Source organism: Protopterus annectens, chromosome 5.part1, assembly GCF_019279795.1.
Source record: "Protopterus annectens isolate FY-2018-M chromosome 5.part1, PAN1.0, whole genome shotgun sequence".
Classification (NCBI taxonomy): domain Eukaryota; kingdom Metazoa; phylum Chordata; order Ceratodontiformes; family Protopteridae; genus Protopterus; species Protopterus annectens.
Window position 1 is genome coordinate 614,836,967 of NC_056736.1, and position 15,125 is coordinate 614,852,091.

Sequence of the window (15,125 nt, forward strand, 5' to 3'; positions counted from 1 at the left end):
TGAATCTGGGAATCTTGAGGCAATGTTACAACTGCCTCATGTACACAGACAACCCTCTCCTCCTCCCAACAAGTTCCAACATATGTGAGAGATGCAACCATATAGCCAAACTGGAGGCTAAACTCTCTCAACTCAGTACTAGCGTAACCAGTCAGGAGGAGAAGGTATCCACACTCACTACAATTCCAGTCTCACATAGACCTACCATGACAGCAAACCAAACACATAAACACACAAAAACATACTTGGAGGCTCTAAATAAAAATCTGCCTAAGCAGCAGAGACCTCCAAAGCAGACACCCAAGCAACCGCTACCCCAAAACAAAACACATGCAACACATAGTTCACAAAGCCAGTGTGCCGAACAGTCACAGCCCTTAAGGCTAAACAACACACTTGATACACTTGTAATAGGTGATTCTATCGTCAGGCACACTGATGTCCCGCTCACCAGGCTGAACAAGGAGAAGGTCACGGTGAGCTGCCTGTCGGGCGCTAGGATCTGCCACATAACACAAGCACTCAGGTCACTCCAAGGCAAGTACAAATATGACTCAGTCATTGTCCATGCTGGTGTGAATGACCTGAGACGTACCTCTCTGGACTACATGAAAAGAGACATAGAGGAGCTCTCTGAGCATGTAGCCCAAGCCAGTATGACCCTGACCTTGAGTAGCATCTTACCCTCACCAAGAATGATGCCACAATATGAAGACAAGATAATCAATTTCAACAACTGGCTTAAGTATTGGTGTCATTCAAAGGGGATCCAATGCCTGTCAGCCTGGGATGACATGCTCGACAAGCCACGCTGCTTCGCTAGGGACGACTTGCACCTGTCACCCCTGGGCTTTCGGATATTGGCAAAGGCTCTTGTCACCCCCATAGTGCCTTTTTTAGGCAAGGCTCAAAAGACAAACCCACCTCCATAGACAAACCCACCTCCATAGGTATCACAAGGGATAAGAAACTAAGAGTAATGCTACTCAACGCCAGAAGTCCAAACCTCAAGATGCATGCACTCGAAACTCTCCTTAGCATGGAGAACATTGATATCTGTGCAGTAACAAAAACCTAGTTCAAGGCTCCCAAGAGCACCCCAGCACTACCAGGTTATACCTCATACCATGCTTTTCGGCCCCAAAACTCGGACCAAACCACAAAAGGAGGGGGAGTATCAATATTCGTCAAAGATACCCACACCTCCAGGTTGATGGCACAGAACGAAGCATCGGAGACTATCCATGTGCAACTAACAGTGGGTAAAACTGCCTTCCAGTTTGCAGCCTGCTACAGACCACCCTCCCAAACCCAGGAGCCCCACTCGGCCTTCCTGAGAACACTGGAAAATATGAAGGTCTCTCCAAACACCATTATATTGGGTGACTTCAACTACCCAAACATAGACTGGGAGCATTACTCTAGCTCCAACACCCTAGCCCAAAGGTTCTTAGAATTTATAAACTCAAATGCTATGTAACAACTTGTGACCACTCCCACAAGAGGGGAAAACATACTGGACCTGATCATCACCAACATGGGGACTCTATGCTCCAGACCAGAAGTGTATCCCTCACTGGTAAGATCAGACCATAAATTAATCTCACTGGATATCCACATCCCGACCCACCCCCTGCCCAGAAAACCACAGTGAAAAACTTCTCAAAAGCAAACTTCACACTACTCAAAACTGAGGTGGAATCCTTCAATGCCCCCGGGCCTGTGGAAAATACAGCCCAGACCGCAGAATCCTTTATAAATGCATTCTATGAACACCTTCAGGAATGCATGGATTATGCAATCCCAAATAAAACTAAGACCCAGTCCCCCAAAGGCAGGCGTCCTGTCTGGTGGACCCCAGCCATAAACAAACTATACAATAGAAGAAGGAAGTTACTGCATGATAGAGCAAAATCCCAAAAAGGGAAGGCATCTCTGATCAGTATTAGCAAAAAACTACAGGCACTCATAAAATCATCTAAGGCCAGCTTCGAGAGAAAAATTGCACAGGACACTAACCTGGGTGGGAATTCCCAGATATGCTCAGAATTAGTCCAAAATGACAAAAATACACTGAACCCATAAACATTGCCAACATCCTGGCCGACAGATTCAGCGCAAACTTCTCCCCCCCTCCCCACCAAGAGAGCAAATATCTATTCCAGCAGAGTGCTGCCCCCCTGACATCTGAGATGCTCAGGTAAAAACCGCCCTCTCCAAAGCAAAAAACACAGCATCAATGGGACCAGACGGTGTCCCGGGCTGCATCCTACATGAACTCCAAGATGAGCTGAACCCAAACATAAAGCTACTGTTCAGTCTCAGCCTTACTACAGGATATGTACCCAAAGAGTGGCGTACAGCAACAGTGGTCCCTCTCCACAAAGGTGGTGCCTCAACGGATCCTGGAAACTATTGTCCCATAAGCCTGACTAACTTGGTCTGCAAAGCTATGGAAAGGATCATCATGGAACTCATAAATAAAGATATTGGGGACCTACAGACACTGGATCCTACCCAGTTCGGCTTTGTTAAGGGCAGATCCTGCCTCTTAAACCTGGTCGATTTCTTTGAAACAGTCACCAAGGCCATTGACGAGGGGAAGGTGGTCCACACAGCCTACTTGGACTTCGCAAAAGCCTTCGATACAATACCCCACTCGGGCATCATAGATAAGCTATCCAGCTTAAATATAAACCCCTATGTCACTAGATGGGTTGCAAACTGGCTCAAGAACAGAACCCACATGGTTAGAATTGCTGGAGCCATGTCAGACTCCAAAGCAGTTACAAGTGGCATCCCACAAGGCTTAGTCCTGGGACCTCTCTTGTTCGGTATATATTTCTCGGAGGTACAGGCCAACACGGAAGGACTGTGGCTGACCAAGTTCGCAGATGACTGCAAACTGGGTACCATAATCAACTCTCCAGCTGACACAAGCATCCTCCAAAAGGGTCTCATAGAAACAGACAACTGGTGCCAGAGCCATGGCCTCAAGCTAAACGCCAAAAAGTGTATAGTCATCCCCTTTGGCAAAAACAAAGTGCCCACAAATTACCACATAGGTGGTAATCCATTAAGTACAGAAGAAGTAATTAGGGACCTGGGGACCCAAGTTGATAGCAATCTCTTATTTGACAACCACGTGGCCAGAGTGGTTAGAAACACATTCTATATAGCCCACCTAATCATGAAGGGATTCACATCTAGATCAGGGGAGGTCATTGTGCCTCTTTACTCATCCCTCATCAGGCCCATAATTGAGTACAATGCCCCTTTTGGGATGTACCTTACCAGACACCTGCAGCAACTAGAAAGACCCCAAAAGTACCTCACCAAGAGGATCAAAGGGCTCAAACAGATGCCATATGCTGCCCGGTTAAAGAAACTCCAGCTCTACTCGGTTGCATACCGCCTGCTTAGAGCCGATCTGTGCCTGACGTATAAAGCCATGTACAACCCGGAATTAAAGGACATGCTGTACCTCAGAAAATCCAAATCCCATCGAGCTACGCGCTCGAGGGACTTAAACCTCAACACAGAAATAAATAGGACATGCTGGAGGGACAGATTCATAAACCAGAGGCTCCCTTCACTCTGGAATAAAATCCCAGTCCAGGTTAGGCAGAGTCCCTCACTGACTCTCTTCAAGAGGAATCTTGATGAGTGTCTGGGAGATCGTAGGTTTACCCTGGGTATCACGTCTGAGTCACTGTTAGACAGAGGCACAGTAAATTAAACCTCGAAAAAGGGCATAGTAAAATTCATTTAAATGGGTGGCGAAAACCAAACACACACTGGCTAGGCTCGCAAATGCCCTAGGGCAGATAGCCTAGTATGAACCTATAAAGTTATGGTGGATCCCCAGATTTGGATATAAAATACATAAGGAGTCTAATACCTAACATCTCACTATCTCATTTCTCATCACTCAGACTTCCCTTACTATCAAACTTCTTTCCTAACTTACACTGCTTTTTTTCTTCTTACCTCCCCTGCTCTACAAAACCTCTCATGCCTTCTCAAATAATATTTGCCTTTCAAGATTTACTAAGTGCTACCCCTTCTTTTTCTTATAAACCATTTCCTATCCTACTTCCTCCATAAAAAGCATAAGACCAATTTCATATTAACCAAAAGTCTTGCTATGACTTGCTCTAGCTTCATTATTCTACCATTTTCACTACTGATATGCAGGGTTCTGCATGTATTCCTCGCAGCCCTGAGTTCATTGTTCTCATTTCCAGGACCAGATCCAGCACAAAGCAACCTAGGCAGCTATTTATGGCTTAGTGTTGCAGGGGCCCCATGAACTTTGAAAAAAAAAAACATAAACTAAGGTCTACACTGCTCTAATAGGGTTTATTCTTCTACTCTGTTTTGTTCTGGTTCATTCATGGGCTCAAATGTACAGAATGTGATCCACTGAGAGACTTCCTGGAGATAAAACTGAGTAGAGCAGAAAGCACAGGCTTGTATTATCTTTCTTGAATGGATAAGATGGCTTGTCATGCTTATCTCAACAGATGGAAAAACAGTTGTGTGTGTATGTGTGATGTATGTGTGTGTGTGCGTGTGTGTGTGAGTGTGTCATATCGCAAAGGGTACTATGTTCCAGCAGCAGTCCCTCAGAGGTCCTGCATGAACACAAGAAGACTTAACAGAGTCCTGCAGCAATACATGAGTGCAGGAATAGTCTCTTCCAGAAGTCTTTGCCTGGATTATTTCAAAGTTAAGAACATCCCTTTTTGGTCGTGCATGAATGCAGACTTTTAATTTAAGTTCATAAAACTTAGGGATTCCAGGTTTCTTCATTCAGAAATTATTAATATTTGTTAACCAGCAATTTCAGAGCACAGTTTGGTTAAGGGATTTGTTCAGAGTCGCAAATGGAGGTAGTAAGAGTCTAGCTCTGCACCTTTAACTTCAGAAAGCCACTTATTAACAGCTTATAGCCTTAATCCTCTGCTGTAACTGCCAGACCCTGACTAACTTCATCGTTTTCTTTTAAATCATTGAGAACTGTAGTCAGTCAATAATGCCCAGTCATTAGAGTTTCATAGTATTTAGCTGTTTAGTTAACTTTTTTAGTGAATTAGAGCTGTCTACCACTTAAAGGATTTGAACTGTGAACAAACTGCATCCTGTATCCCACCACAAGCCTTGAATCATGGGTAAGTACTAGGCTAGCTGCCCTTGTGGGCCTTTTTAAGCCAAGCCAGTTTCCTTTTTTGTGCTACAAATAACACATTTGGTTATAGACTTGCCTTATCCATCCCATGGTCGATAATTCTATATTATCCCTAATAAGAATAACTGGGATCTTACCATAGATAATTTGAGGAGACCCATGCATGGGATAAAGAATTTAAGATCTGCCTCTGTCCCTTAGTAGTACAGGGAGCAGTCCTGGGGTAAATTTTCACTTTCCTATCCATAGATCTAAATTGTACTTGAAAATGGAATTTGTTTTATGTGGAAAGGCAATCTGTTCCACAGCAGTGGCATCCTCTGCAAAATATACCTTTCCCTCTAAAACATTCTGTTGTCATAGCAGAGGTGTTTTATATTCCCTAGCCCAAGTACTGCCATTTGACTTGTGATGTTCAGTAACTATATCAGTAATGGGTCACAGGATGCCTTGTATGCCACACACAGGTCACCTCTTAGTAGTCTGTAGGATACTGCTGGTAGTGACAGGCACTGAGTTGGTCTATGAAGGACAAGCTGTTTAGGCTTTGATTCCTTTTACTAAGGTGTCTCTGTGGGCATTTCAGTTGTTGCATGTGTTTGGACAGATACATGCCAAATGGGCGTTATATTCAATGATAGGTCTAACGATAACCCTTCTACCTCCATCTACTCCCTAAATGAATTTGAGCAAGTCCCTTAAACAGACAGTTTTCCTGAAAAGGGATGCTCTGGTTACTTTAACAGATAAATAAAAACATTTAAATGTGTACATTTTGAGGCCATGTCTTTCAATTATGTTTGTCTTTGTCTGGAATTCTTGAACAAGGAAGTTTAGAGGTGTATTCATCTGTTGTAAAATTTATGGGATTCTGGCAAATTCTTATGACTTGCCATCACTAAATAATGACAGGCATGTAAGTTTTGGACTTTGCATCCTTTGAAAAAGGTGTGCTAATGTAAAATGTGTTATTCAATATATTTATTTATTGACATTTGTTAACCAGGTTAGTCCAACTGAGTCAGGGGCCCATTTTCAGTGGAGACTCGAGGAGAAAAGCTTCAGAAGTATAACATATATTTACAATAAAAATCAAATCAAAAATAAAAATAAGAGTAAAAAAATTAAAACCACCATGAAACATAATAAGAAAATCAATATTTTAATAATATATGTAGGTTAAATAACAACTGACAGTCTAGAGAATATCACACATGAAGTACATACAAATAGATAAACCATTCAATCAAAAAAATTTTTTAAATAAAGATATATATGAATATATATGCTATGGAATTGAGGGGAGAGGGAGGTATAAAGGTATAAGAGGCAAGTTCAAGGAAGTAAACAGTAGAATAGGGAAAAGTAGTTAAAGCTGAGAAGAGAAAAGGCTAGATCACGTGCAGGTTAGACAAGGCCAGGACCATGTACTCTGAAGAAAAATTTTAAGTTCTTTTTTGAACAGGTGTTTTTTATGAATGCTTCTTATGTTTAGAGGGAGTGAGTTCCAAACATGTGCAACAGAGGGTTTGTAGAGGGACTTTCCTATATTTTTATTGGGTTTATATATGTCAAGGAGGTGTTTGCTGGAAGTACAAAGGTGATGATGGGGGTTGTAGTAAAAGACTAGGTTGGAGATGGAAGGGCAAGAAGAGCTGTCATTCAGGATATAGTGTGTAATGTGAACTTGGGGTAGAAGTAGTTGTTTAGAGATTTCTGGCCATTGGAGTGATTTAAGGGCGAGACAGTGATGGGATTTATAGGGGAGATTAAAGGCAAACCTGGCTATTTTGTGATAAGTTTGCTTTAGTTTAGTAATAAGTGAAGTTTGAACATTAGTAAGGACAGGGGCAGCATAGAGAAGGCAGGGTAGAAGAAGGGACTGAGCGAGGGAAGGTTTGAAAGAAGGTGACAGAAATTTCTGGTTGCGATAGAGAAGTCAAGTTTCTGGTGGGTATTTTTTATACATTGTTGGATATGAGTATTGAATTTTAGTTCATCATCAATAATTACTCCAAGTAGTTTGGTATGGGGTTCGGTTTTGATGATGATGTGATTAAGAGAGGTGATAGAGAAAGAGGGTTTGTTCTGCATGAGTGTTTTAGGGAAGAAGAGAAGGAGTTTAGTTTTTTGCGATTTAGTATTAATTGGTTATCAGAGAGCCAAGTTTTGACAGAGGTGAAGGTTTGTTGAGAGAGACCTAGGAGTTCAGGGATGTTGTGGGCAGAGATGATAAGGGTGGAGTCACTGGCATATCGTAGAAGTTTAGAGAGGTTAGCAGCAGAGTGAAGTTTGTTAGTGAATATGTTGAACAGAAGGGGGCCTAGAATTGATCCTTGAGCAACTCCAGTATTTACAGGGAGGAATTGAGACAGGACAGTTTACCAGCAGATAGACTGTTGCCTGCTGGAGAGATAGTTAGCGAACCAGTTGATGGAGGAGGAAGAGAGATGTAGATAACAATGTTTAGTAAGGAGTTTAGAGTGAGAGACAGTATCAAAGGCCTTTGAAAGATCAAGGTATAGACAGGAGATGAGCATGTTATTGTCACGGGCTTCATCTATTGTTTGGATAAAGGATAGTAATGCAGTGGCTGTGCTATGGTGGGGTCTGAAGCCATATTGGGCAGGAGTAGGAGATTGTTGTCAAGAAGGTGTTTGATTAACTGAGCATGGATGCACTTTTCTAAAGTTTTAGAAAGGGAGGACAGGATAGCAATGGGTCTAAAGTTAGAAGGATCAGTAGAGTTGCCGTGTTTATGAAGAGGGATTGTATAAAATCATTTCTATATATCTGGGACAAGGGCCTCAGAGATGGAACAATTCATAAGTATAGTGACAGGGTAGGCGAAGGAATGTGCAGCTATTTTTAGGAAGTAGGAGGGTAGTTGGTTGGCAGAGGGGGAACAAGGCTTAGGTTTATTTAGAAGATATTTAATAGTGGTAATTGGGATTGGTTGAAAAGAAAATGTATTGGGAAGAGTTTTGTTAAGAGGTGATGGATGGGTTGGGTGAGATGTACTATTTTGTGTGTTTTGGCTAGTTTCTATGAAATAGTTGTTGAGAAGAGTGGCAGTTTCATTGGCAGTGTTATGAGGAAAGGGGTTGGGAATAGTGGGTTTACCTGGGTGGAGCAGGTTGTTGATGGAGGTCCAGAATTTTTTTTGATTTTTGTGAGGGCTGAGCCAGTTAGAGGAAAAATAAGCTCTCTTATCTTTGATAAATATTTTTTTTGGTCTGGTTTCTGAACTCTTTGTATGTCTGAATACAATGCATGATCAGTTGGGTTTGTTTTGTAAGTCAATGGGGCATAGTTGGATTTAATTCTGATTTTTCTAGGAGGGGTAATAGAATCAAGAGTGTCAAGGAAAATCTTATTGAAGGACTTTACAGCCTCACTGAGAGGGAGGTGGTATAGGAAGGACCAATTGATGCCAGATTGTTTAGAGTTAAAAGTGTCTGTGTCAAAGTGGGTGAGGTTCTAGCATATTCTGTAAGTATGGTCTTTGGAAAAATGTTGGGTGAATCTATGAATAGAATTCTAGCTTCTTTTTTATGGTATAAGAGAACTATTAAAAAATCTATTACTAATTTTCACTGTATGTCTCTGATTCTTGAGCTAAGAAGTTAGGAGGCAGAGGGGAGTTGCACTGCAGAAGGTCATTGTCCAGATCTCTGTTCATTCTATTGATTACAAAACGAATTATAGTATACACAATCAGATAAAGCACTGTAACTGATAATCACATCTCTGAGTGTTTGTGTTTAAATGCTTGGTATCTGCATGCCAAAGTACTTATGTTATAAAGGAAGGAATCAGTTTAAGTAAACAGGCACATCATCATGTGAGATTTGTGTACAATGTTTCCTTGTTTTGTTGACTGTTGATAATGTACTTATTTGGCTGTGGATAAATAGGACAGCACAAAGTCCACAAATTTAATGTTACTATTTTAACTATGAATGCATTTTAATTTAGCTTGTTTTTGAAAGAACACAAATGTGAAATGCACTATGTTGGGCTACAACAGTTTGTTTGGTTATTAGTGCAGATTAGTAAGGCTATGATCTTTTACTATGGTGCTTCTATTGTGCAGGACTTGATTCCCTCAATCTTTGTTAGTCTCCTCTGTGACTCTGACCAGGTCAGTTCAGCAGCTCTTTGGCTGCCCCTGAAAGGGACATTTGCATCCAGTGGGATGTCCCAGGCTTTTAGCACATATGTTGCATCTCTGCCTTTTGAATTCCTGCACTCTTCACATAGTCAGTAGTTAGTGCTTCACTATATGCTAGTTAACTGAATCACAGCCTAAGTTCAAAAGCTTTGCAGTTTGTTTATACACTGTGCATAACATATATCATTGGTTTCAAAAAAATGAATACATTTTGCTTGGCTTATAGCATTCTTCTAGTTAAAATGTGAAAAACACAAAATGACATTATGCAATGATAAACTTATATAATGCAGGAAAAATATTCTGAGCTGCTAGAAATATGGTGTTTAGAATTTATTCACAATTAATGTGTCAAATGAGCTGAGAGGAAAGATGACAAATCATCATACCCACAGTATAATGCATTGTACAGAAGTTAATAACCTTTACTGCTAACCAAGGAATTTTATCTGTATGATATTTTAGTAATTTATTTCAACTGTTGCTTCATTTTTCAACATATTTAAAGACATATTACAAAATAACTATCTATGTAAACCTGACGGCAAAGAGGTGAAATAATTGTACAAAGAAAACTATTTCAGATTAGTTTCTCAAGTTAAGAATGCAGTGGAATGGATTTACAGGCATATATAAACAGTTCAAAGTTCATAAAAATTAGAACTTGTATAAAAATATGTAGACTGAGTGGTTCTTCAACCAGAATGTGTAAGGACTAGCAATTGCCTAGCAAAACAGGGTTTCAGAGCTGGTAGTTTAATTATATAACATTCTGAAAATCATATTTATGTAACCTACAGTGTGATAGATTTTACTACTGCTCATTGCTATGGAGAAGTTTCAGTTTATGTCATTCACAAAACCTGTGTTTTTATAAATATATATATATATATATATATATATATATATACATACGTACACACACACACACACACACACACACACACACACACACACACATGCGTGTGTGTGTATATCAACAACAAATTACTTATTTACTATTTCAAAATAATGATCACAGTAAGAATTCTATTTTCGATATGTTGAGGTGTCTGGGTAAAACCCATCAGTTATGTAACTTTCTGTTGTGGACAAAAGTATAAAAACAAATCAGTGCCACTTTACAGAGATATGACTTGTCAGTGTAGTCTTCAGGCCAACTAAGTAAATGAAAATGGAAGAACATAACTAAAATTGTCTTCTAGGTGTAGAAATAAAATATATATCACATTTGAAAAGGTGGTTAATCCCTATAAACTCAGAAAAGAAATAGCAAACAATGCACAAAGAAGTACCTAGCCCTTAAAGAAAATTAATAAATGAAACAGTACTCACCTTTGTGTTGCTGTATTGCTTTCACATTTAATTCTAATCATGTAAACCCAAAGAAGTCGATAGAGTGATTCTAGTGCAACACGAGCCATTTTTGGATCTTTATTCTACAAAAAAGAAACAATTTTGTTTTATTTTTGGGTCAGGATTTAAAATGAGTACAGATATGCTGCAGAACAACAAAGTACTTTTTTTGAACAAAAACATCTTTATTGGATTATCATTTATGACATAGGCAATCATACATTTATATAAATGAAATCAATCCATATTGACATATTTTCAATTACAAACATTATACATCACATACAATCTTCTGTATGGTCATTGTCAAACATTAACATAGCTCATTTAATTCCTGCCTTCCCTTAAAATATCATTTTGCCTCCAAAACATTATTGTGCATGTATTGTTCTCATAATTCCCATTTTTTTGCTAAGTAATTTCCTCCTACCCTTTTCTAAGGATCCCACTTCCAGTTCTTTTATCTCTGTTACTACATTTACTACTTATAATATGGTTAGTTTGGAGTTTTATTTCCATTTTCTAGTAACTGTTTTTTTTTGGCAGGCACCAGAATTAAATTCAGCAAAGCCTTATTATGTCTAGGCAATGACTATTCTGTATCATAACTCAAAAAATAATTTCCTTAGTTACACCAATTTGCTCACCCAATATTAGTCTGCAGGGGGGATTTAAGTCTCCTCTAAGTACTTGAAAAATGTTGCAACAAATATTCCTGAGCTACACAGCAAACAGCAATAATTAAAGGGGTGACAGTGAATATATGTTCATTTAAAGCTCAAGTGATTCAGACCTGCAGAGCTCTTTAAATACACTATGTTTATTGTGTAATAAGACACAGTTTTATAGTTTCAAGATGGAAATATTACTTGAGCTTGAAGAACCAATGGATAATAAAAACTTTAAATAATGTATGGCATCACAAAGCTTATACTAAACAGCAATATGATTTGCCTTGGATATACAGTAAAATGTACTATATAAACTTTACAGATGCCCCCAGCTGTGATACTGTTGAGGCATTCACGATGAGCTTACAAATGCCCATGTTAAGCTGTTGTGAGCATTATGGTCAGTTATTAATTACCATTTTTCCTTAATATTTACCTGTACAAACTCCATATGCAAATCTAGGAAAATTATTCGAAGCAAAAAACATTTCTGTGAGGGTTCACACATTTACAAATCATAATGTACATAAACTGTGTCCCCATCTTTATTCATGTGAAAAAAGAATAATAAAGTATGATGCATTTTAATGATTAAAACATTTATTCAGCTTTAGATGCTGTGTTTGTGTGAAAGGTAATCCATGTTTGTAAAGGGGGATGTGTATCCCTGTTTACATAACACTCGTCCATCTTCTTCAGCTCTCATATTCTTAAAGAAGTTGCAGGAAGTTTTCCATTATGAATATTTTATTTTAGGATAAATGAAGTCATAAAAGGAAAGTATGTCCAAGGTGCTCATATTATGCAAAATGTCCTTGAATCTAAAACTAATAAGGACCTCGTTCCAATTTCATTTAAACTGTAGGAGCAGCACTTTATTTCCATTCAGCATATTTACTGTACAGTTCCTCTGCCCTTACAACATATATCCCCTATTAAAACTATATTTTTAAAGTGCCCTCCATCTTTGTATGCAAAATTTTTTATCTTTAACCTTGTATTCACCACTGTACCTTGCAAATTGAAATGTGCTACTTTCATTGTATTTCACTTTTCAAAGTCACTAGCACCAAATCTCAGGTGCTGTTCAACCATTTTGTCTTGTGAATTTTTCAAAAATTGTACTTACTTTCAGACTTTACAATAAGCTATTAAGTATGGTATTTTCTTTGATACTTAACATGATGCCAAAGTACTGGCTTCAAGATAACAACTTTGCTTAGGATCACTGATTCATCTATAATATTATAAGACAAGATAATGTAAAATTTTATTTATTTATTTTATTTTATTTTATATTTGTTTTCCAGGATGGTCCAACTGGGCAGTACCCATTTTCAGTGGAGGCCAGGGGAGAATAGCTCCAGTCTAAGCTTACATACAAATTATCACAAGTAATAGAAATTATAAACAAAATTGACAAAAAAATAAGTGTTAACAGATTTACAGGATAAAAATGTAAATAAAAATATATATATATATATATATATATATATATATATATATGTATATATATATATATATATATATATATATATATATATATATATATATATATATATATATATATATATATATATATATATATATATATATATATATGTAGTATCTGAAATATAAAAAAAATGGAAGACTCGGCTCAAAGTAGTCAGAAAAAAGTAATTTAATGAAGCGCTTTTCGTTTGTTTACATAAGCATAGTATCAAATAAAACAAGACTTTAAACACTTGGATTTAGACAAATATATGTCTGGCTGTATATAAGTGAAGGAACATAACATTAGTTAGGAAATTAAGCAGGGAGAATCACTTAGGCAAAGTAGTGCATAGTTAGTTATAAGTAAAAGATGCATCATTGCAGGTTTCAAGATCACACATTTTTTATACAGCTTAAAACAAGAGGCTTTGATTCAGAGCCTGTCCCATGATTCCAAAATATCTCTTGCAAAGTTCAGTAAACGTAAGAGTAAATACTAGAAATCTAGTTTGCTATTATGCACAAAAAGAGGAACTTCTTTTGCTGTAGTCACACATGCCTTAGTACCTACCATACCTGCTTTTATTCCCATTCCCAGCTTCCTTTCATTTATTCCCACAGTCTTCCCAGCTTCCTTTCACTTTTTCTCATTATCCTTTATTTTGATGACATTGCGATTCTCACCTCTGTTCACTTAATTTCAAACTTTCTAATGTCATTAGAAAATTACTTCTACTTACTTCAGTTTTCAGATCTGGTAGAACTGGTAGAAGGATTTCCATTTCCATCTATACAAATCTTAAAGCTAAACAACTCACTCTACAGAACAAGACATCAGTATTAATATCCAGGTAGCCTTAAATAATATCAAATACCATTTATTGTGGTGTTTTACAACAGTCAGCATGACCCCCAATGACTCCACTGTGCATGAAGATTATCTTGTAGCTTTTGATAAAATAATAATTAAATGGGACACATTAATTGTGGTGGAAATCAATTACCTCATACCTGAGCTCAATAATTTCACCAAAAAAACAAATATATCCAATGCCTCCTCAACTTTGTTAACAGAAAATTCTTACAGCAATTGCTAAAAACCCAACACATGGAAATAATATAATTTATATCATGCTAACCTTCAACTTGTTTTTGTACTGCAACCATCTTGCCTTCCTTTATCAAACAGGACCACAACTCAGTCATATTAACCGTAAACAACAAGGCCAACTTTGTATATAACACATCATTTAAGAGACTACCCAAAAATAAATTAGGTCTTTGCCAATACAACCTGGAATAACAAAATGCAATACACATTGATAACTGGAACTTTGTTAAAACCGCAACATTTATTAATACATTAAAAAAACAGTAGAGCTAACAATTTGCCTAAGAGGTTTTGAAACGTATCAAAATTCATCTTTAAATAAACCATATCAGTCCAAACACATCAATAAGAAAATACCACCAATTAATAATTCAAAGTAGAAACTTTTGAAATAAATTTTTATTAATTCATATAAACCAACTTAAAGGAAGAAAACTAAAAATGCATACAAATAATGCTATGCACTGATTACATGGCATCCTAAGAAAAACATAGTTATTATAAATATTTCATAAGCAACTCATTATTTAAACCAAAAGTCACAAAAATAGAAAGCAAAGGGCATGAGCAGAGCAAGGGACCACAATATTATGCTGTACAAAAAGGCTGTTGTTTCTCACAAATAAATCAACAGTCAAATTACTTTAACGCACATAAAGCCGTTTATTCCAGTAGGTTAAAATCCACAATCAGATAAGCGCTTTCGCCTCTGCTGATTCAGAGCCTTCTTCAGATCAGAAAGAGGATCAAAAGATCCTCAGACACATTTTATTTATTTATTTGAAATTTGCTGACCAGGAAAGTCTGACTGGACTAGTGCCCTTTTTCAGCGGAGGCACGGGGAGACAAGCTACACAGAAGAAACAAAAATTGCAAAGTTACAATTATTAAAAATCCCCAAAGATACAAGAAGCATAATTACAATTCATAAAGATCATAGAAAAAATATATACAAAGTGTGTCAGGGTAAATATATAACACAATTGAGCTTTAAAAAAGGGAAATTACTAACAGGTATGGTGAAAAAATACAATGAGATTAAATTCACAAAGCTCACAAGCATATGGAATAGGAGTACAAATTGGGTTTAGCAGCTCATATTAAAACTAAGTTCAACAGAACTACAACAATGTATAATAAAAAATG

General features: G+C 37.6%; 1 protein-coding gene across 7 annotated transcripts in view; it reads right to left on the reverse strand.

Annotated features, from left to right (window-relative positions):
- The window catches only part of FRY (FRY microtubule binding protein), a 2,210,679-nt gene that overhangs the window by 960,190 nt on the left and 1,235,364 nt on the right, over positions 1-15,125 (reverse strand). For all 7 annotated transcript variants that reach the window (XM_044073229.1, XM_044073230.1, XM_044073228.1 and 4 more), the window contains exon 12: positions 10,701-10,804. In XM_044073229.1, coding sequence (XP_043929164.1) covers positions 10,701-10,804 — 104 coding nt within the window. The remainder of the gene's footprint in view (positions 1-10,700; positions 10,805-15,125) is intronic.